Consider the following 22,850-nt stretch of genomic DNA (forward strand, 5'->3'; position numbering starts at 1 on the left):
ATCTAGTCAAAGTCTCCTTAACTGCCTGGAACTTCTGGTGCCCGCAAGGGACAGTATTCTGGTTTCTCCACTTCCCCTATTTTCTTACCTTCCCTCTTGAAGTTCCCTTTGGTGCTTTTCCAAGAGCTCTTTTTGCAACTCCTCCTTCTCAAGAGCGTGCTTCTCCATCAGGCTTTTCAGCTGATCCTGGTGAAGCTGCTCGAGTTCCTGAGTCAAGCCTCTCACCTTCTCTTCTGTCCAGGCGCCATTCCGAAGGAGTCCTTCCCTCTCCCGGGTAAAGCTGTCCTCCGCCTGCTCCAGGCGAGCCTTGAGTTCCATCTCGTGTTCCAGCCTCAGCTTCTCCCGCAGGTGAGCCTTTTCCTCATCCCACCTCATTTGCAGTTCTTTTTTCTCCTCCTCGTGTCTGCAGAGAGTTGTATGTTGTGCTTCCTTGAGCACCACTGCCTGGCCCCGAAGTTCTGCAGTTTCATTTTTAAGGTCACTTAGTTGTTTTTCCAAGACGCGGACCTCATTCTCGTACTTTTGCTTCATGCTGTCTTGCTCCTTTTCACAGGTGACCTTGGTTTCATCTAGCTGCTTTTCATAATGGTGCACCTGAAGTCACAAAGCGAAACCACCACAATGTTATCCAACTCAAGGCGATGGGAAGGTGATGGGGGTGGTAACTACTTTTTTCCCAAGTGACATTCCTCAGCTTTCCCATTTTGACAGCTCGAAAACATGTTAAATAAGCTATGTTTGAGGCAGGCATAGTTTGTTTTCCTTTTTAACTTGGTTGAATTTTATTAGTTTCTGAACAACTCTGATAAAAATGACTAGACTTTCACATAGATAGTGTTGGTCTTCCCAGGCATCCTGTCCAACTGTAAAGGTAGGGATTTAACATACTTAAATTCAAATATTGATTGAACACCTATCATAGGCACTCGGTGGGCTCTGTGGGGACACAAAGTTGCATATGATATAGTCCTGCCATCAAGGAGAAACAGCTCTAGACATGGTTTTGACAAGCACAAACAAGTACGCTACAAGGCAGAATGAAAAATATAAGAGCTATAGAAAACAGACAAATACATTGGTCAAGGGTATTCAGGAATGGGTTCATGCAGGAGGTAGCACTTGACCTAAACTCTGAAGGGTAAGTAGACTTTCAAGAGGTAGAAAGGAGTAACACAGCATGTGATGGCATGAACGAAAGAGGACAGTTTGATGAAGAACGGTGAACTACTGGCTTGGCTGGAGGAGAAGGTAACAAAGACCAGAAATCTAAGCTGAAGCACTGTGGTGAAGGGTTTTGGAGTCCAAGATTCAGAAGTTGTACCTAATGCTGTATCAAAGGGCTTTCTTCGGTCTTATTAACATGTGTCTCAACAAGTTAGAAATAATGCATTGGCCTTCAAGTTCCATGCTTGCTAGGGCTGAAGATAATACATTTTGGAGAAACTCTCTCCTAGGAGGAAAAGGCCTCATGCTCAGCCTACAAAACCATCCTGAGCAAAGGGGGGTTTGGTAGCCACCAGACACAAGAGGAAATGTATAAAAAGTGATGCTCTATGGGGCGCTTGGGTGGCTCAGTCAGTTAAGCGTCCTTCAGCTCAGGTCATGATCTCACGGTTCGTGAGTTTGACCCTCGCATCGAGCTCTGTGCTGACAGCTCAGAGCCTGGAGCCTGATTCAGATTCACATTCCTGTGTGTGTGTGTGTCTCTCTGCCCCTGCCCCGCTTGTGCTCTCTCTCTCAAAAATAAACATTAAAAAAAAAATTTTTTTTTAAAGGGATGCTCCATGAAGTAAAAAGAATTAAGTATGTCCTACAAGCCAAAGCTTGCCAGAGCTCAAAAAATGAGAGAACAGAATAAGAAGGACTTACTTTATCTTCAAGCTCCAGTCTTAAGCGACATAAGTCCCTGTGATGTTGTTCTTTCATCTGCTCAATGACCAGCTCCGCCTCGATGCTCATAGTCAATGGATTGCATTCTTCAGAACCAAGCCCTGAAAACACATGGGATCTGGTGACCCTCCAGCAGGCTCTTTCAATAACACAACTGGCTTCTGAGGAAGGAACGTCCAGTTAAAGGAATAAATCTCAGCCTCAATTACCACTGATGAGATCTACTAGGAAACCATCGATGCCAAGAGGTTTCTTGCTTTCAAACATTATGGAAAACAAGAAAAAAATGAAGGTGAACAGGCAATACAGTAAGATTCTTTCACGTACAGACTACCAAACCTTCACAGAATTCATCTTTTTGAAGAGTAGGTGGGGTTAGGTATGGAAACAGTGGTTTAAATGTGACCTTCTAAAATGAAAAATGCTGGGAAGTGAGGTAGTTTGATTAAACCAATCAGCTTTCTATCCATCCAACAAATACTATAGTGACAAACGAGCAGAGGGGCAAAGTGGCAGAAGATGCCTGGAGGCGTTAACTTCATGGGTCAAGACAGCGAACCCACCCCTCAATGACAGAAGATTGAGTATTACGATATAAATTTCCTATAGTGCAAGTGGAGCCCCATTTTAAATTATCAGCTAAAATTTTAAAAATAGGGCATAGGTTAGGAACCTGGATATAGGCAGTTTGGGAGAAAAATTCTCAAGTCATTGATACGAGTTCACTTCTGCAACCATCCCTGATGATGACGGGGAAGGACGCTGAAATGTGAAGCATAAATTGGAGACTGAGCTTGTACACAGACAAAACGATCATGTCTAATACTATGTGAGAATTTCTCAAGGCAGGGGATTCAAAAAAGTTTCTCACATGGGGTCCATAGGCAGATAGGAGAAAGGGCATGGCTAGCATCCAAGATGAAGTCTTGCCTTGGGCTTTCTTTCCGTATATTCTTTCTTTTCCAGTTGGCATATCCCCAACTAAGAAGTGATAGTTGGGATAAGGACCACCCCAGCACGGCACAGCTTCGCATGCCCATGAGGAGAACCCCCAAAACTATGGAAAAAGTCCAGAGAAGCTTCTGAGATGCATCATACACCACCAGTTGGGTTCCATCCTCACACTACAGTAAGGCTACTGACCACATACTTAGAATCACAGGAAAGGTCTTAAGCCCTCTCCCCATCCCCTCCCAAATCCCTTATTTATTCTAGAATAAACAGGTAAGGAGAGGAATAAACAATCCTTGTAAGAACCTGTACTTGCATAGCAGTGGGGAAGACCATAACAGAAAAATTTATTATGAGCCCTTTGTGAAATTCAAACTCCACACACTGAGGAAAGAGGCAGAATGCCAGGAGGGAGGAAAAAAGCTGATGAAAAAGCAGCAGCGTTCCCAAACAACTCTGCCTTCCAACTTTCCCACTCAAAGTCCTCCTCAAAGGCACAGGCAACCAACACTTATTTAACTTCTTAGTTGTTTTACAGAGGCAATGCCGACGTTTAACACAGCCAGTGTAAGAAAACCAAATTCTGGTTTCTGGTTGGCCTGTTCTCCAAAATGATCATCATACCAGTGAGGCACTCCTCAAGAAAGGGAGCACTCAGCAATAGCTCAGTGTCTGAATTGTAACACTCCCAAGCCCTGGATTCTCAGACCTGTGGCCAATTTCTTTTGTTTGTTTTTTTAAACAAAGCAAATATCCTTGGGGTTTGATTTTTCCATTCCTTTGTGGATACATATAAAAATCAGAAAGAAATATTCTCATAAAGACTTTAAGGATAAATGAAGAAAACAGACCACAAGCGAAATAGCTCAAGAAAATAGTACTGCCCAGGTTGTTTTTTAAATTTTGTTGGTTGCCAAAGTTGTGCAATTTTATATTCAACCATGGCCATAAAAGCAAAAACCAAAGGCAGAGCCTCTGAAAAGATGATGTCTGAATGGCTTACCCTGGTCAGGCTCAATGCAACCACTGTTAACCTCAAGTTCTTCTGACACTGAGTTCTTTAAGGGAAGTCTCAACACTTTGCCTTGTGTGCGAAATTCCTCCAGCTCAGACTGGAGTTCATCCACTTGGTCTTGTAATACCTGGAGTTTAGAAACAAACACAAGTCTTTTTTTCCTTTTTTAGTTCGTTTACTTTAAATGTTTATTTTTCAGAGAGAGGGAGTGGGAGAGGGGCAGAGAGGGGGACAGATGATCCGAAGCAGGCTCTGTGCTAACAGCAGAGAGCCTGATGTGGGGCTCAATCCCATAAACCATGAGATCATCACCTGAGCCGAAATCAAGAGTTGGACCCTTAACCAACTGAGCCACCCAGGCACTCCATAAAAACCAAAAACCACTACAAGTCTTATACATGACAGCAAAAGCACAAGCAACAAAAGAAAAAAGATAAACTGGACATCACTAAACCAAAATCTTTTTATTTTGAAGGGTATCATGAAAGTAAGAAGACAACCCACAGAATAGGACGATAGCTTTTGCAAATTACATGGTCTGATAAGGGACTTCTAACTAGAGTATACAAGGAACTATTACAACTCAATAATAAAAAGACAATCCATTTAAAAATTAGGCAAAGGATCTGAATAGACCTTCCTGGAAAAGGAGATATGCAGGGGCACCTGGGTGGCTCAGTTAGCTGGTTAAGCATCCAACTCTTGACTTCGGTTCAGGTCATGATCTTGTGGTTCATGAGTTCAGGCCCTGCATCAGGCTCTGCGCTGACAACACAAAGCCTGCTTGGGATTCTCTCTCTCCCTCTCTCTCTGCCCCGACCCCATTCATGCTCTCTCTCTCAACATAAATAAGCTTAAAAAAAAAAAGGAGATATATTCTGAGAAGCCCTTGAAGAGATACTCAAAATCATTAGTCATCAGGGAAATGCAAATAAAAAACACAGTGAGGTACCACTTCATAACCCCTAGGGATGGGTCGACTCCAGAAGACAGCAAAAACAACTGTTGTCAATGATGTACAGAAATTGGAACTCTCGTACTGGTGGGAAGTAAAATGGAGCAAACCCCTTGGGAAAAGTTTGGCAGTTCCTCCAAAAGTTAAACATGCAGTGATCATATGACCCAGCAGTTCCACCCCCAGACATACACCAAAGAGAAATGAAAACATATCCACATAAAAACTTGTGCACAGATGTTCACAGCAGCATTATTCCTAACAGTCAGACTAACCCCAATGTTCATCAACTAATGAATGGATAAATAAAATGTGGTATGGCCAAAAATGGAATATAATGTAGCAGTGAAAAGAAAGGAAGTCAGCGGTGCCTAGGTAGCTCAGTTGGTGAAGCATCAGATTTGTGACTTTGGCTCAGGTCATGATCTTGCAATTCATGAGTTCAAGCCCTGCATCGGGCTCTGCACAGACCGTGCAGAGCCTGCTTGGGATTCTGTCTCCCTCTCTCTGCCCCTCCCCTGCTTGCTTTCTATCTCTCTGTCAAAATAAGTAAAACTAAAAGACTGAAAAAAGAAAGAAAGAAGGAAGGAAGGAAGGAAGGAAGGAAGGAAGGAAGAAAGAAAAGAAAGAAAGAAAGAAAGAAAGAAAGAAAGAAAGAAAGAAAGAAAGAAAGAAAGAAAGAAAGAAAGAAAGAAAAGCCACTGATACTCACTACAACATGGATGAACCTTGAAAACACTACGGGAAGTGAAGGAGGTCAGCCACAAAGGACCACATAGTGTAGGATTCCACTTATATGAAGTCTAAAGGATAGGCAAGTCTCCAGAGACAAAAAAGGTGGATTATTAATTGCCTAAGGGGAGATTACAGCTAAGTGGAGTGGGAGTTTCTTTCTGGGGTGATGAAAATGTTCTAAGATCAACTATGGTAGTGATTGTACAATTCTGTGAATATACTAAAAGACACTGAATTGTACACTCTAAATGGTGAATTATGTGGGTGAATGGTGTATAATCTGTTTAAGAATATAATGGAATGGATTTGGGGAGGTAGACATGACAGATTTTACTAATGAAATCCTAACTTTTAAGAACTATAAGGAAAACACCTCTACTTGATTAGAGCCGAGAGCCAAAACTTAATTGTAAAGGTGGCATTAATGTTTCATCTCTTTTCTCAAAATGTGCACATATATTTCCTGGGAAGGCAGGCTGTGGGCAACCTCATAAGAAAGTGATTGTTTTCCTCATTTCTGCACAAATACAATTTACGTCTAAAGTAGTCAGAACTCAGTTATACCTACCTTGTTAAAATCAACAAGTTTTTGTGATTCAAGAAGGGAAAAAAATCCCAAATTCCTAAGTTTAGGAGAGTTAAAAAAAAATCAAAGATGCCCATTATTTATAAAAATGTTTTTGTCTCTTCTGGTATGAATTTGTAATTATTAGTAGCTAAAGCCCTGAGTGGTTTTTGCCTCATCTGCATTTTGTAAATAAAATAAGGTATCCAGGGAAAACACACACACACACACACACACACACACACGACAAAAGCAATTTACATCAGATTAGGTCTGCAATGTTTGATTAAGAAAGGCTCACTTCAGGGGTGTGTGGTGTCGGGTGAGCATCCGACTTTAGCTCAGGTCATGATCTCGCGATTCATGAATTTGAGCCCCACGTCCAACTCTGTGCTGACAGCTCAGAGCCTGGAGCCTGCTTTGGATTCTCTGTCTCCCTCCCTCTCTCTCTGCCCCTGTCTCTCAAAAATGAATAAATGTTAAAAAAAATTTAAGAGGGGCACCTGGGTGGCTCAGTCGGTTAAGCGGCCGACTTAGGCTCAGGTCGTGATCTTGCGGTCCGTGAGTTCGAGCCCTGCATCGGGCTCTGTGCAGACAGCTCAGAGCCTGGAGCCTATTTCAGATTCTGTGTCTCCCTCTCTCTGACCCTCCCCTGTTCATGCTCTGTCTCTCCCTGTCTCAAAAATAAATAAAACGTTAAAAAAAGAGTTTTTCTAAAAAAAAAAAAAAATTAAGAAAGGCTCATTTTAGGGGCACCTGGGTGGCTCAGTTGGTTTAAGTGTCTGACTCTGGCTCAGGTCATGGTCTCATGGTTCTTGGGTTCAAGTCCCATGTCCAACTCAGAGCCTGGAGCCTGCTTCAGATTCTGTGTCTTCCTCTCTCTCTCAAAAATAAACAAACATTTTTAAAAAATGCTCATTTTGGAATAAGCACATGAACACGACCACGTATTTCTCTACCTGGAATAAAACTACCATATTCTCCCCTAAGCACTAGCAATTTCTGACCTAGCTAAAACAGACTTAAATGCAGTTTGCATGATTCCCTAATATTCTGGGTACTAAATAGTAACAGCTAACGTTTGGGCTAAGTGCTTTCTATGTTCCAGGCTCTGTTCTAAGCACTCTACATATATTCACTCATTAATTCTTCACAACCTACTGAGCAGGTACTCTTATTTTTACCATGTTATAGATGAGGAACTGAGGAACCCACAGATTAAGTAACATGCTTATGGTCACTAGTAAATGGTGAAGTGGGATTTGAACCCAGGCCCTCCTGGACTTAATTTCTCTTTAGTCACTTACCCTGCACTGCTGCTCATATTCGTTTCTCATCTGTGTCAGCCTCTCCTCTTGCAGAAAGAATTCAGCACTGCTAGGATCAAGGTCACCAAACTAGAAAAGGACAAGGACACAGCTTTCATTTGCCCCAAGTGTCCGTCTTGGACCTTTAACCCACCAAAGGCCTCAGTTTCTGGTGTTCACCCAGAGTATGGTCTCTTGAGTATGAAAGGAATGTGACATTTATGCAGAACATTACCAACTGGATGATGGGAGAACATTCTAGAGTGATGTGTTCAACTAAGGCAGGGGTCATTTCTCAGTATATGCAATGTTTCCCTTGTATCCAATCTCTGAAATTAGATCCCTGTAAAACTGACGGCTTACTTTAGCCATCTAAATACTTCCCTAACAGAAATTTACTTGGTGGCATTGCTTCTGCTCTTTTGAGTAAACTACACTTTGGGCTGCATATCAGGAGATCAAATTCAAACAGATTTACCTTTTCTGCTAACACATTTTCCAAATTTCGCTGAAGTCTATTTGTCAGATTCTCATACTCTGCCAACTTCTCTGCATTTTCCAGAAGCTCATTTTCTAGACGACTGTTTTCCTGAAGCAATTTGGGGAAAGTAAATGGGCACAGATTAAAAATTAGCAAACTGTTGTACCATTTTATATGAAGCATAAATTCATGCTCTAGACTGAGAAAATTTACTCAGCTTGAAAGTTTCAGTAGATTACAGAAGACAAAAGTAAAGATTAAAAAATTGGTATTTATCTTATAACCCAAAAGTTTGCCCCCTTCCTTTGATCCTACAGAACTATGCTAATACGGTAGCTGTTAGCAGACACATGCAAATATTAAGCACTTGAAACATGTATAGTACAAATAGAGATGTACTCTAAGTATGTAAAATACTCAGTAGATTTTGAAAAGTTAGTGCAAAACTATAAAATGGCTCAATAATAATTTTTGTATATGGATTAGGAGTCTAAATAATGTTTTGGAGAAACTGGATTAAATAAAATGATTCCAATTAAATTCACCTGTTTCTTTTTATGCAGCCATTTGAAAATTTGAAGTTACATATACGGTTTGCATCGTATTTCTCTCCAATAGCATTGGAATGTAGTATTTAATGACATGGAAAAACATTCTCAACACATTGTTACAATTGGCTGCAGGCTACCTATCAGCAAAAGAGAACTCAGGAAAAAAACATAAAAAGGTAAAATAACTAGGGGAGCCTGGGTGGCTCAGTTGGTTGATCGCCCGCCACTCTCGACTTCAGCTCAGGTCATGATCTCATGGTTCATGAGTTTGAGCTCCACGTCGAGCTCTTCACTGACAGGCCACAGGGGCCTGCTTGGGATTCTCTCTCTCCCTCTCTCTGTCTGCCCCTTCCCCATTTATGTCCGCTCTCTCTCTTGAAATAAACTTAAAAAAAAACTAAAATTAATATCATTTATTAAAGATATAGTTTGTTGATATTTACTTTACAATCTTATTTTGGCTTAATGGTATAAAAGCTGCACATACAAGTTTTTCATAACTTGTATACTGAAATTATTATAATAACACATGAACAGAAGTCCACAAATGGTGGTTTTTTTTCTGTATATATAAAACTTGCTGGAGAGATTTCCACCCACATTTGTTTAAAAAAATAAAACTACACAGACATGCATTTTGACATATGTTCCATTCCAGTGTTAAAGGCTGATTGGAAGAACATTATTTTCAAAGCGTATTTTGCCAGAAGAATATAAAGCCAGTATATTTTTAATACATTCTAGTTCACACTCTTCACATAGCAATATGGAATGAAAAAGAGTATGCTTGAAGAATTTTTTCCTAAAAAAAAAAAAAAAAACACACTTTCTCCCAAAATGCCGGTGCTAGAACTCTAAGCTTTCAAAGCATGTCTAAATTTAGATGTCAAAACAGGAGCAATCTCTGTGGTGTATTGGGCCTGTTCTGGTGCTCTGGAAACTAACAAATCAGATTCTGTTACTGACCATAGGGAAAACACAATCTGGACAGTGGGGAGGGAGACAGATGTAGACACAATTATCTGTGATGCACTATCTTCCGTCAAGAAAAAAGGAAGCATAATGGGAATGAAAGAGTCATGTGGTCTGCAGTGTTGGCAAAAGCAGTGAAGGAGCATAAAAACCCACTGAGAAACTGCGAGATCTGATGGCAGGTGCGGTCGGATTAAGGGCATGGCTCAGGGGGTTGCTGGCAGGACCTGAGGGTGGAAAAGTATAAGGACAAGTGCCCTTCCAAGGGCCTTCAGTGCTACCACGCTGTACTTTTACACAGGGTAACAGCACGTCTTCACTAAGTTCTTTAAGGTTCTTGAGTAATGTAACTCTAGTGGCCATATGGAGGCTGGATGGATGGAAGAAAAGATGCACGTAAGTCAGCTGAAATTCTGAACCTGTTCAGAGCCTGCAGAAATGGAGGAAGGGGATAAATCTGAGAGACGTTTCAGAGCACCAACAGGACTTAGAGACTAATGAGCGGGGATGACTGAGGGTTTTAGCTCCTGTGACACCTCATAGTAATGACACAGATTAATGAAAAAATTCAGAAAAAGAGGCGATTTGATGGTTAGGGTGGGAGAGTTAGCTCAGTTTTTGATGTGTGGAGTTTCAGGAACAACAGTTAATATACTACGCGTACTTATTTCCTTTTACAGGCTGCATGTGCAGCATCTCATTTAGTCCCCATATTAAATATGCTATGAGGCAGATATTACAATGGTGCCCATTTTGTACATTAGGAAACAGGTCTGGATAACGTGATCGAGGTTTTCCGGTAAGTAGTGGTACCCAGAATGGAAGTAGGCTGCACCGTATCAGAGTCCAGTGAAGAGAAGGATCATTTCCTCTACTGAGACACGAGAAAAGAGGAGAGGATGTATAAGGCAAAAGACATATTTGGAAGCAAAGAAACAAAGCTGACAACCTGTGTGTGGCAGGAGACCATGCCATCTGCTCAGAATCGGGTGGGGGACAGGGAAGAGAGAAGTCATCAACCAGGTGCCAAAGAGCCCTAATGACTCAGTGCAACTACAAGGGGTGAGAAGAACAAGATCTGCTGATTGACACCGAGGGCACACCAGAAGCCTGGACACTCCTGCAATCTAGATCCCAGCAGGGGCTCTGTCACGTCTGGGTCATGACCCAGCAGGACAAATATACGGGAATCCTGGGACTGCACCCTGGGCAGACCTGCCCTCTTTCCAGAGCTGTGGTTTTCCCTGTGGTGTTCCCAGCAGGGACACGGACCAGAGAACTAAGAGGATGACTACCTTTAAAGAGAAGGCAAGGCGGTCCCGGATGTAGTTCTCTTCTGTTTTTGCCTTTTCAATTTCCTGCTCAAGTTCCAAGCGCTGCTTGCCCACCTGTTGCAGGATCTGTTCTCTCTCCTTTCGGAGTTCATTCTTTAAGGCTGCTATTCGCTCCTTGTACTCTTCATCCAGTTTCCTGTGAGGAGGAAAGACCAATAAGCTGCCAGTAAGACCCTCAGAGGTCCTTATGCAGACCCACCAAAAATGGAAACACAGAGTCCTAGAGATGGAAATATCTACTGGGTCCTGCTTTCCTTAAAGCGTCCAGGTGTGGCTGAGCAGGCAGGCAGGCTGAGCCCCACCACCCTGGCCAGTGTGGTGGGAAAGAGGGCCCTGGCCCCGCCAGTCCCACCTGAGGTTGTACTCATTGCGCCGCTCGATGGCCGCATGGTGATCATCCACCTCGGAAGCCATTAGAGACTTGAGCTTCTCAGCTTTGTCCAGATCTGACCGTAGCTTCTCTTTCTCTCTGACCACTTGATCAACTCGCTCCCTTGAAAGAGAAATAGCCCAAGTTAAAGGGAAACCATCTCTAAGCAACAGGTGGACCCAAAAAAGTTCTCCTTTGGCTGGCTTCAGTACAAAAACAAAACCAAGGCAACCAAAACCCTTCCAAAATAAACACTTCCACAGCTTCCTTCAGAAGCCTACATGCAAATCTAAGCGTTACTTAATTTTCACAATAGTGAGATGATAGGAAAGTAGCCCCATTTGCATACAGAATGTGTCACAGGCCTCTAAAGGACTTGCTGGGCAGGCAGGAAAGGGGATAGGGCGGGTGGACCTTCCAAGCAACTCACAGCAAATGCCGGATCTCAGCCTTAAAGCTGGCCAGAGCTGCCTGGTGAATGCCATTCTTGGTGACCAAAAGTTCATTTTCAAGAGCCAGTGTCAATTCTGTCAGGTTGACATTCCCATCAAGGCTGAAATCCAAGGCCTAGAAATCAGAACAAGTTCAAGATAATTACAAGTTCTGTCCTCTAAAGCGGAAGCTGTGAAGGGTATACAAACCCAGAGAAGTGAATGTACAGTCAAGAAGTTGGATGATCACATTTCTTTAGTGACTGCTTGGGAACAACCTTCAATTGAAGTTCTAAGGAAACCATACATGCTTACGTGCATGTTTAACAAGATATTCTCTAGCACTGTAAATAAATACAATAGTATAACTCTAATCTTTACCAGCCAGAGATCAGTTAAGAGCATTGCACTTGTCAATAGTTTTGGTGTTAAAAACATGGAAAGTAGTTAGCAACAGACTCCTGGTTAAAGGGGGTAAGAAAAGTTACTTCTTATTTCTGAGAGCTTGTGAACAGAAGAATCATTAAGGAGAAATCAAATTAAATCGAATCAAATCAGTTTCAAAAGCTCTGGAATTTTTCAACCCTTCCCCAGTCTGTCATTTCTCTCTCATTTTAGCTGCCACACCTTCAGGATCTCCTGGCTGTTCTCAATGCCCTCTTCCTGCCAGGAGTCGAGTATTTTCTCCACTGATGCATAGCCCATCCCATCATCCAGGCAGGAGAAGACCCGAAAGCCAATGGTACTTGTCATTGCTGATGGGGTTGTGGTACGTCGTCCACTCTCATCGAAGGACTGGGAGAAGAAAGAGACTTGAGCAAGGTCAGGCCTTTCAACCAGACATTGACCCCAACTGGTCCGTCCTGACCACACTGAGCAGAAGCCGTGTCTTTCTAACACTATTAAAAAAAAAAAAAATAAAGTCACACAGCCCCTTTGATCTTTCTTTCCCAAGGGAGTCAAGAATGCAAAACTTATCAAAAACAGTTGCTCTGGTAGGGAGATCCTTGACATAGATGAGATGTGTCTTTACTTAACACCAGGTTTCTTTGGACCCACAGCTAACATTAAGGGGCATAATTAGTGGCTTCCCATTCTGTAATTTATGGTCATTTTTCAAACCCAACTTTTCCTTCCCAATGGTTTAGTCTTTCTTCTTCTTTTGCTTCTCTCTTTCTCCTTATTCTGCTTCCAACAACAGATTAATTCATTAGAAACTATTCAAGTGGGTTTTAACTTCTGCTCACAAAGAAACCACTTCCTATTTCTCTCTCACCTGCATGGAGAGGTGCCTTTTCAACTGTCTATATGGAGTAGATGCTGATGGTGTGAGGGATTTTCCATTTTTGAATAAGCCATAGAAAAAATCTTCTACGCTCATTGTACCATCAGGATCAAGATTATGGAAGACTTCCTCAAGCATCTGGAAAAGAGTAACCATTTACTTTAAATATTTCCCTCAAAATAACACAAGGCCCAAAGTACATTCGTGGCCAATAGAAACTGGCACCACTGTTGACCCCAAGGCTCCAGAAATATAACATGTCCCTTTATTCTCATTTCACTGAATTTATTTTCCTTTTCAGTAATATGTCCTTCCTCCTCCACAAGCTAAGTATAAACATCCATTTTCATAATCCTAGGCAATTTAGCAATTAACTGTTTTCTTTTTTACTCACACTTGTAAAATGGGTAATCTTTTTTTTAATTAAAAAAAATTTTTAAACATTTATTTATTTTTGAGAGACACAGAGAGATAGAGGGTAAGCGGGGGAGGGTGCAGAGAGAGAGAGGGAGTCACAGAATCTGAAACAGGTTCCAGGCTCTGAGCTGTGAGCACAGAGCCTGATGCGGGGCTCAAACCCACGAACCGTGAGATCAGGACCTGAGCTGAAGTGGGATGCTTAACGGACTGAGCCACCCAGGCGCCCCAAATGGGTAATATTTAATGTTGCTACACATTATTCTTATGGATTAAAAAATATAAAGATATAGCTTTCCAGTGTTGTAACAATAGAAATAAGTTTGGACAGTCATTAAACTATTATATTGCGGTGACTCAACACGATATTTTGTTTATATTGAATTTTTGCAATTGGTATGTTGGCACAGCAGAATTTGGTCTGGGACAGACTGCAATGATCTAAGAGTTTGCGTCTGAAACTCATGACTTGGGATTTAGAGCACTACTTGGAACAGGACTGCATGTATTGGGGTTTGTTTTAATGCTTTAGCATGGGAGAAATGAAGGTCGGATAGGAAAGATTTTGTGTGTGTCCAACGGAAGGGCCCCAAGAGATGTAAAGAGAAGGGAATTTTGCCTGGCTGTTTTGTGCCCTTTAACGGTAATCCAGTAGTCCTCATTCATGTAATTGGGGAAGGAGAGACTGGACTGTAGTCCCTTCGGAGCCTTGCCTACAAGATGGTTTGTTCCCTAGCGCAGTAGAGGAATAGAAAGGATGGATAAAGCGGCATGAGTCACTGACACCACAGAATAGGAAGGAAAGGCAATGAGCTCTTTTTTCCTGGCAGTTGGATTCCTCTTTCCTTTGGGGGCTTAAGTTTTTCTATACAGACACCCCTCCATTGTACAGAACAGAAATCGCCTGAGGATCTTGTTAAAATGCAGACTCTGACACAGTTAAATCTGGGGGTGGGGTCTGAGATTCTGAATCTCTAACAAGTTCTCAGGTGATGCCCACAGAGTAAGCAACACATTTAATCTGAAGGCATTAGAGTCTGCAACTGGGTCCATTCTAACAAAGGCCTCTTTGTAACACATCTTCAAAGTTTCAATATCCATTTTGTAAGTCTGGACTATTGCTAGGATTCATCATCTCATAATTGTTGATTTTATTCTTCATGGAAGTGCCTGAGGCATTTCTTTTATCTCAAATGCTTCTTTCCAGTTCACATCCAATAGGAAACATCTGTCTCTATTCTTTTTTTAATACCACTTCCTCTGGTGAGGACTCTGAAACAAGAAAGAAACCATTCTAAAGAGTGAAAATCTTTGGAAGAGGAACAGTTTCTAATAGAGAATTCTACGGTAAAACCAATGGAAAGGTATTTGGGTGAGATTATGAGGTCACTAAGATCCCTCAGCAGTTCTGTCTTGTTCTTACCAAACCAAAGAACACTTTCTTAGAGGACTAGGCTCTCGGGATCATCAAACCATAAGTCACAGTAAAATCCAGGTGTGCTGACTGAAGTGAACAATCGTATTTTGGCTCTACCCTTAGCTCCACACTGCTTGGCCTTGTGACCCTGGCCAAATTGATGCACAGCTTCCAGACTGCCTAAAAACCCATCACCTCATTCATTCGAAGTGGAGGAGCTGGTGAGTCCCACCAGTTATTGTACATGGGGGGAGTAGGCGAGTGGTGAATAGAAGGTTGTGGATTCAGAAAAAGGCAGGGTTGGGCTAAATAGAACACAAGTCAAATGGGCAAGTGGGGCACCTCCGCAGTCTGTGCAGGAGCCAGATCCAGAACCCTGAGGACATTCTTACTCCTCACAACACACCAGCCAGGCAGGTCTCTGGATGGTTGATTTCCCAAGGTATACATTGGGACATAATGCACTAGAATAGGGTAACAAACCCAAATACCCAGAGAGGCCAGGAAGGTGATATTAATGAATGAGGCAGGATGGTTTTGAGACACTACAAAGGAGTGCCGTTTAAAGCAGGGAACTGAACACACGAGTGCGTGTCCTGTCCAGAGGAGCTAGCCAGCCACTTCTCCCGGCTAGCAAAATGGGAGTCAAATCTTTGGGTTTTTAGAAAAATCTGATTTAAAAAAAGTGTAGCAAGAGTTCAATTTTTAAACATTGGGCATACCAAAAGAACAAACAACAAAAGCAACTCAAAACTTTGGGCCATATTTGGCATGTGCCCTCTCTGCCGTACAGCGGTCCTTTCTTCTGGAAAGCATAGTACGTGAGACAGTGAGTCTAGTTCCCCTTCCTGGTAACGGCAACAAGCAGCAGCGACATCACTTTCTTTATCTAGAAAACGAGGAGATGACTAAATCTAAAATTGCTTTCAGTCATAAAATCCTATGATCCCAAGTTGCTTGTGGATGAGATCATCTTGAACTTTCAGCTCCTCTGTGGTCGAGAGCTAATAGTACAAAGTACTATAGTATTTCATGACTTTTTTTTTTTTTTTTTTGGTGGGGGGAAACATTAAGTAAAAGCTATACTCAATGAGCAATCTTTTACTCATCCTTGGATGAGAGGAAAATAACTAAATAAGCTACTTCTTTCCTTGCGTTTTAGAAATTCCACCACAGAAGAAAATGCAATTCCCCACAAATGGCTACAGTTTATTCCAAGAATTGTTCTTAGATAAATAATCCAAGTTTGTGCAGTATTGTGCAGTATTTCTTGGCAAAACATGCCAAGGTTCTGCATACTGCACTGGGTTTATAATTTAGGAGGATGAATTTAATGTTACAACTCAACAACACTGGAAAATAAATGACCACTGAGCCATTAAAAAGGTAGTCAATGGGTATATAAAAGTCACATATACTACAGAGGAGGAGGAAAAAAAATCTCTTCTGCAAATGAGGCTACTTGGTAGCTTTTGATGATAAATCTGTTTTTGGTTTAGGAAAATAATATCATTTATCCCCTAAACAAGCAGGCAGTATAGTTTCAAATAGCATTCTAATCAAAGATTCCCCAAACTACAACTGTAGCCCTAACCTCCAGTCCTTATTTTCAGCTCTTTGAAAGACATATCTTAGAATTATTTATGTTCTTATATTTCATGGCTTTTCAAGCACCCAGTCCTTCCAGTTCCCATCTTAACTTTTCAGAAAACATAAAGCTCAGAATTTTACCAAGCAAGAGTCTTTTGGCGGGGGTGGGGTCCTTCAAGATTCTTCTGTATCTTCAAAACCACCAGCCCACCATTTTCCATTTCCTCATGACCAGAATATTGTGATAGCTCCTGGCTGGCTGGTCTCCTAGCCAAAGGCTGTCCGCACACCAATATACCCCACAAAAGCAGCTCAGACCATCCTCAGGATCTAAGTTTTTCTTGTATGTTACTCAATCTGCTGAAGAATGCAGGGTTGATACGGAGATCTTCTCTCCAAAAACCTAAACTCATCAGTCTGGCCTTTGAAATATTCTCCCAATTCAAATCTTCTGAACTCCCTGCATAATCCTTCCTCCAGGTCCTTCTCACATTGTGTTTTGTGAATGCCACTTCTACAGATATATCTGACACGGTGGCCGCACCAAGCTGGTTAGTGTCTAGTAATAATGTGGGGTAACATGCTTAGCACAGTGAGGGTCACGTACTATGGGTTCAATGAGTGTCAGCTATTGTCAGGTTTGGGTTTTTTTCCCACAACCCAACGCAAGCTTCTTACGAAAGAATCTTCAAGGCTTATCTCCTAGGAAAAAAAGAGAATGGAATCTCTGTAACATGCTGCAGGAAGGCAAAATATGGCTGTTCCTAGCTTGTGACCAGTTCAGATTCATCATGATTATTATTCCTGAATAAAAATATGATGCAAGGCTTACCTCTCCATCGATATTCTGCAGGCCATACTGCTCACAGATGGAGACCAGCTTCTTTCGGTTCAGGTGACCATCACGGGTGATCCCCAGATCTTCACAAACCTCCTGCAGTTTCTCTTCTATCCAGTCTTGGGGAGCAGAAGACCCACTCTGTGAGGCATTCAAGTCATCTGGGTTCCAAAATCTTAACTGGCCTGAAATAAAAACATATATTCTGCTGTTCCCAAAGGAATCGCAAAGAGAGAGAGCCTGTTCTCAAAGAAAACTGTGCTTTTTGAAAGTAAATATTACAAGAAAGAGACTAGAAATGCTGATTCCATCTTGATTTGAATCTGTAGTCCAAATGAAATGGAACCACTGGTTCTTAAGCTGCAACAAGAGCAAACAGGCACATTTTTCTATACCACACGAGAAATATCTCCTGTGCAAGCATACCAAGGTTCTAGTCTGTTTTATTCCAACTGAAAACATGCACAGGCTTAAGGCTTGGATGTAACTGGAAGAGAAGGCTAGTTGAGAACCATTCCAAAGAGATTTGTCGGCCCTGCCTCAACTATAGCCACCAGACTTTATCTAATCACCACTTTCTTTCTGGTCTAAGCACTAGAACTGCTTTTACTAAGAAGTAAATGATTTCATAATAAATATCATAAAATAATAAAAGTCTCAGGATTAGCCTGTTTACACGTTTAAATATTCTGACCTACAAACAAACCAACTTGAAAGAATAAATGGTTGTAAACTACAAGTTGCTAGTTACCTATACATTAAGGATAAATTTTATTTGAAAACCTAAGGATCAAACTCATTTAAAAATCAAAACTTACTTATCCTCTATCATAAATTCTAATTAAACTTTCCACTTACATACGAGAGTTTTATAAAGTCAGTACTTAATCATGAGATAATTACTAGGACAGTTTTGTGTGCCTGGAAGAACCTTAGAGGGTTGAGAAGAGCATTTAGTGCTACCATTACTATTTATTGAACAAATTAAGTTCATTACTGCTGTGTCTTTCCAGGTTAGAGACATAGAGAACACACAGTAATTACACTTAAGTAGAGTACAGCCAGGGTAGGCTGTGAGGTGGGCTCAAATTCTGTCAGCTGAACCACAGTGCCATCTGCTGGCCCCAGCAGTTCAACACTAAATAGGTTAATTTGAAAGTTTGCCTAAGAGAGTAATTAACCCATAAGTGAAATTCTGCATCTTAGTTGCCATACCTTGTGTGAGGTTAAAATGCTGGGATTTTAAAACTACGAACTTTCCATTGGGAATGGATTTTTTTGTTGTTGCTGCTGTTCTTAACGTTACTTCTTAGCGGGCCTCCAGCATGCAAGGCTGTTTGTTGGAAAGAAGGCTAAGAGATGCAGGAAATGGGGACGTGGAAAGTGCCCTGGGAATGGCAGCCCTTCCTTTCCAGGCAGGCTCCAACACACACACAGTTCCTACCTTCCGCTTCATACTCTTCACTGCGCTGTGTCTTCCAGTGCTAGAGAAGGCAAGAAGAAAAGATTAGTGTGCTTTAGTAAATATTCAGTTTTTCCAGGAAAAACTCTGGGATCATCACCTGAGTAAGTCACATGATTCAGAACCTTTCGGGTGGGCCATCCTTAGTCAACGAGCAAATCGAGAAGAGACACCTAAGAAACACCACTTAGCCACCCGCACTATCTCACTAGGGATTAGCCTTTCACATTTGCAAATTCACTTATTCAGCAGCTAAACCTGTCACAGCCGATAAAACCAAGCCAAAGCAAATATTCAGAATCCATCAACCAACAAAAATTCATACCATGCATTTATGAATCTGTTCTTCAATGTTTATTGGTGCCAAGTGTTATGATACAACTTCAGGATACAACTATGAACAGAACAGACACATTTCTTGCCTCAAGAAGTTTAAATGCTAATGAAGACATGCAGACAAGAAAACAAAGTATAATATTGTAGTGTATTAAGTGTGATGGAGGGGCGCCTAGGTGGCTCAGTCGGTTCAGCATCCAACTTCAGCTCAGGTCACGATCTCATGTCTCCTGGGTTCAAGCCCTGCGTCAGGCTCTGTGCGGACAGCTTGGAGCCTGAAGCCTGCTTCGGATTCTGTGTCTCCTTCTCTCTCTCTGCCCTTCCCCCACTTGGCATTGTCTGTCTCTCTCTCAAAAAATAAGCATTTAAAAATTAATAAAAAAATTAAAAAGCCTATAAAAAGTGTTATGATGTAGAAGTTCAAATACTATGAGGGTATCTAAATAGGATCCTTCAGACTTAGGAGATCTGGGTAGACTTCCTGAAAGAAGCAACATCTAAACTGAAACCTGAAGGGTGAGCAGGAGACAGCCATGTGAAAAGAAGGGAGCAGCTGCTATTTGCTGAAGCACAGAGGTAAGAATGAGCCTAGCATGTCTGTGACACAGTGAGGGAGGAGACAGAGATGCAACCCCAAACAGGTGGGCTAGAAAGCTCAAGTTAAAGAAAATACATGTTACCAGTAAATTGCATTAGAAGCAGTGAAATTTACCTGAACTGGACCATTTTGCCCCTATTGTGCTATGTTACTACTGGTCTTTTTCAGGTCACATCATACATTTTATAGTGTGTGTACTGCATGAAAGCACCCAGCCAGGACACAATCAGAACCAAACTCTGGACATTTGTCCACCAGCCAAGCGCAGCACAGGTCTGCTTCTGGTCAGTGGCAACAAGTAGGTCGCGGTGGCCCTTGGCCAGCCCGCGAGGTGCCTAATCACTCCTGTTGGGAGGTTTTACAACCATGGCAGGAAACCCTGTTGAGAAAAGGTGCATCCCCCTTTCAAAACCTGGCTGCTGTCTCAGCAGAGATTCAACTTGATGAAAGAAACTGCTTTCGATAACAAATACCCAGCCCTTTCTCTGTGATGGTTGAACTGTACAAGATGATCTGATTTCCTGGAATCCTCAATAAACTCAACAGGAAAATAAGCCTGATTAACTCCAGTCTCCAAGAGCTGGCATCCCTACGCAAAGAGTGTACCACCCTAAATTCTTAGATTAAACATTGACTTTCAGTATCCCATTCAAGTTGATATGAGTGGAGGTCCTCTTTCAGGCAACCCAAGCATGTCTTTTTCCACCCCATACTCACTCATGCTGGTCCTCTCCAATTAATTAAAGGACCGTTGTGTACCAGAATTTCACAGTTCCATATTTTACTTGGAAAGACACTGAAGAGAGCATCAGAGAGTTTCCCCAGTTTTGTCACACTAAACTAAAAGTCCAGACTGACAATGCTGAGGTTGATCGTTCATGCCATGCAGAAGACCTCAAAAAGCCATAACTCACAATGTACAATTTCACTACAACTCATTCAGATTACAACTGAAAGTCACTAATATACATGGTAGTTATGGAAACAGAATTAGGGGACAGTGTGATTTTTGCTTGTTCGTTTGTGATTACAATTTTAGCAGCCCACAGTTCCTCCTAAAGACGTATTTCAAACCTAGTGGATATATGAGGCATGGTGGGGGTAAGGAAGGAGCGGTGGGGTAAAAAGCCATCTGTAAATTTTCTTACATTATTATTTCTGGGCGGAGCTCTACTGTTTTCATATAAAATGATTTAAATCAACAAAGTTCCACTAATAAAAGCGTCCTGTCTGTCCCAGCATATTTATTTTCTTACCCACAGAGCAAAGACTTAAATTCTTATACTAATACTACTTTTGCATCTCCAAATTGTGAAAATCCATTCATTATTCAGCATATAATTTGGAAGCGCCCTAAAATGGAATCCCTTAAATCTGCTTAAAACAAATAAAATAGGTCTCTATGATCTAAGAACCACTGGTCAAAATAAAACTAAATCACAAGGAGGAAAGGATTTTTAACAGCACAAATGGACAGAACAAAAACAGGAAGAGTATCAATGGGCCCCACCAATAAGCCCCGACTGGGACACACAGATGGAAAAATGCAAAAATTCACTAGAGAATTTGAATGGCAGATTAGAACTGGCAGGAAGAAAGAATCAGCAAATTTGAAGACTAGTCAGTTCACATTATCTAGTCTGAGGATCTAAAAGAGAAACACACCTTCAAAACCCCCTTGGTAACAATTCCTAAAGTCATGAGGTGTGTATAGTTACTTAAAAGTTTATTGCTTATATTTTCTCACTTCTCCATTTTATTTATTTATTTATCTTTAATGTTTGTTTATTTCTGAGAGAGAGAGACAGAGCACGAGCAAGGGAGGGGCAGAGAGAGAGGAAGACAGAATGTGAAGCAGGCTCCAAGCTCTGAGCTGTCAGCAGAGCCTGATGTGGGGCCATGAAATCACCAACTCTGAGATCATGACCTGAGCTGAAGTCAGACACTCAACCGACTGAGCCACCCAGGCGCCCCTCCATTCATTTAAAAATAGTGAGCAATCAGTTCAGAGAAGCAAGAGGATTTAACATACTGTTTCGAATATTTCGTGAGTCTATGGGACTGGATGATTATATCGGATTCACTTCTTATTTATTTTGAGAGAGCAAGTGAGCGAACAAGGGACAGGGAGAGAGGGAAAGAGAAAATCCCAAGCAGGTTTCACATTCAGCACAGAGCCCAATGCAGGGCTCCATCTCAAGACCATGAGATCATGACCTGAGCAGAAATCAAGTCAGACACTTAACCGAGTGAGTCACTCAGGTGCCCCCATACCTGATTCAGTTCTCAGGACAGTACTTCCCCAACTGTTCTCCTTCCCTGGTTCTTTCCCCAAACTAATAAGAGTAAGGGGGTTACAGCACAGACAAAGAAGCCATACTGCCCCTTAACTACTGAATTTGGCCTGGACAAATTTATTAATTGCTTTTTGCCTCAGTTTCTCCATCTATAAAATGGGAATAAAGTAGTACATATTTCACAGAGTTGGGTAAAATGCTTAAAATTGTGCTTGGCAGGGGCGCCTGGGTGGCTTGGTCGGTTAAGCTTCCGACTTCGGCTCAGGTCATGATCTCACGGTCCGTGAGTTCGAGCCCCGCGTCAGGCTCTGTGCTGACAGCTCAGAGCCTGGAGTCTGTTTCAGATTCTGTGTCTCCCTCTCTCTCTGCCCCTCCCCTGTTCATGCTCTGTCTCTCTCTGTCTCAAAAATAAATAAATGTTAAAAAAAAAAAATTTAAAATTGTGCTTGGCAAACAATAAGCACTATAAAATCTTATTTTTATTGAACACGTGTTTATGTAGTACATATTACATTTATTTTTGAAGATTTTATTTTCATTACCATGTTTAAACTTAAGGCATTAATTTAGGTGGCCTGGGGGGAATTATCAGTTATTCATATAAATTTGTAAGAAAATGCCAAGTCCAGTATATAGATATGCAAAGAATACAAAGAGACAATTCACATAAAAGGCAACACAAATAAATATGGGGAAAGACTCATTTCAACAGCAAAGAAGTGTAAATTAAAACCAGGGAATCCCTTTGTTCCCATTAAATTAGCAGTACTTAAGTCCTATTACCATCAAGGTTATGAATTAAAATAGGCCTGTTTATATGTTCCTGGTAGCAGTAAGAATGGATATTACCCTTTTGGTAAAGAAAATTGCTTCATGTTCCAAAAGCTATGAAAATGTTCGTATTCTTTGACCCAATAATTTCATATGATTTCCACTGACAAAATCAAAGGAAAAAAGTTTATGCATGGATAGGTACATTTAGAACTTTTTACAAAAAGTCCTGAAAGTGTAATTCTAGGGGTGTCTGGGTGGCTCAGTCAGTTAAGCATCTGA

At 41.5% G+C, this 22,850-nt stretch overlaps 1 protein-coding gene and 1 long non-coding RNA gene across 14 annotated transcripts in view; one reads left to right on the top strand and one right to left on the bottom strand.

Annotated features, from left to right (window-relative positions):
* LOC106981951 (uncharacterized) overlaps window positions 1–12,313 on the top strand; it is a 76,057-nt gene extending 63,744 nt beyond the window's left edge. Inside the window, exon 4 of one of the 2 annotated variants that reach the window (XR_008299404.1) lies at window positions 12,176–12,313. This is a non-coding gene — a long non-coding RNA (uncharacterized LOC106981951). Of the gene's footprint in view, window positions 1–8,462; window positions 10,724–12,175 lie in introns of those variants that run through there. The other variant, XR_008299405.1, reaches the window with a different exon arrangement.
* NIN (ninein) overlaps window positions 1–22,850 on the bottom strand; it is a 98,485-nt gene that overhangs the window by 33,358 nt on the left and 42,277 nt on the right. For 11 of the 12 annotated variants that reach the window (XM_027065687.2, XM_027065693.2, XM_027065692.2 and 8 more), the window contains 12 exons: window positions 18,549–18,588; window positions 17,099–17,289; window positions 12,834–12,980; window positions 12,185–12,352; window positions 11,557–11,693; window positions 11,109–11,249; window positions 10,718–10,892; window positions 7,897–8,007; window positions 7,419–7,508; window positions 3,845–3,983; window positions 1,870–1,991; window positions 89–594 (listed from right to left, as the gene is read on the bottom strand). In XM_027065687.2, coding sequence (XP_026921488.2) covers window positions 89–594; window positions 1,870–1,991; window positions 3,845–3,983; window positions 7,419–7,508; window positions 7,897–8,007; window positions 10,718–10,892; window positions 11,109–11,249; window positions 11,557–11,693; window positions 12,185–12,352; window positions 12,834–12,980; window positions 17,099–17,289; window positions 18,549–18,588 — 1,967 coding nt within the window. Of the gene's footprint in view, window positions 1–88; window positions 595–1,869; window positions 1,992–3,844; window positions 3,984–7,418; window positions 7,509–7,896; window positions 8,008–10,717; window positions 10,893–11,108; window positions 11,250–11,556; window positions 11,694–12,184; window positions 12,353–12,833; window positions 12,981–17,098; window positions 17,290–18,319; window positions 18,456–18,548; window positions 18,589–22,850 lie in introns of those variants that run through there. The other variant, XM_053224446.1, reaches the window with a different exon arrangement.

This window comes from Acinonyx jubatus, chromosome B3 (assembly GCF_027475565.1).
Source record: "Acinonyx jubatus isolate Ajub_Pintada_27869175 chromosome B3, VMU_Ajub_asm_v1.0, whole genome shotgun sequence".
Classification (NCBI taxonomy): Eukaryota; Metazoa; Chordata; class Mammalia; order Carnivora; family Felidae; genus Acinonyx; species Acinonyx jubatus.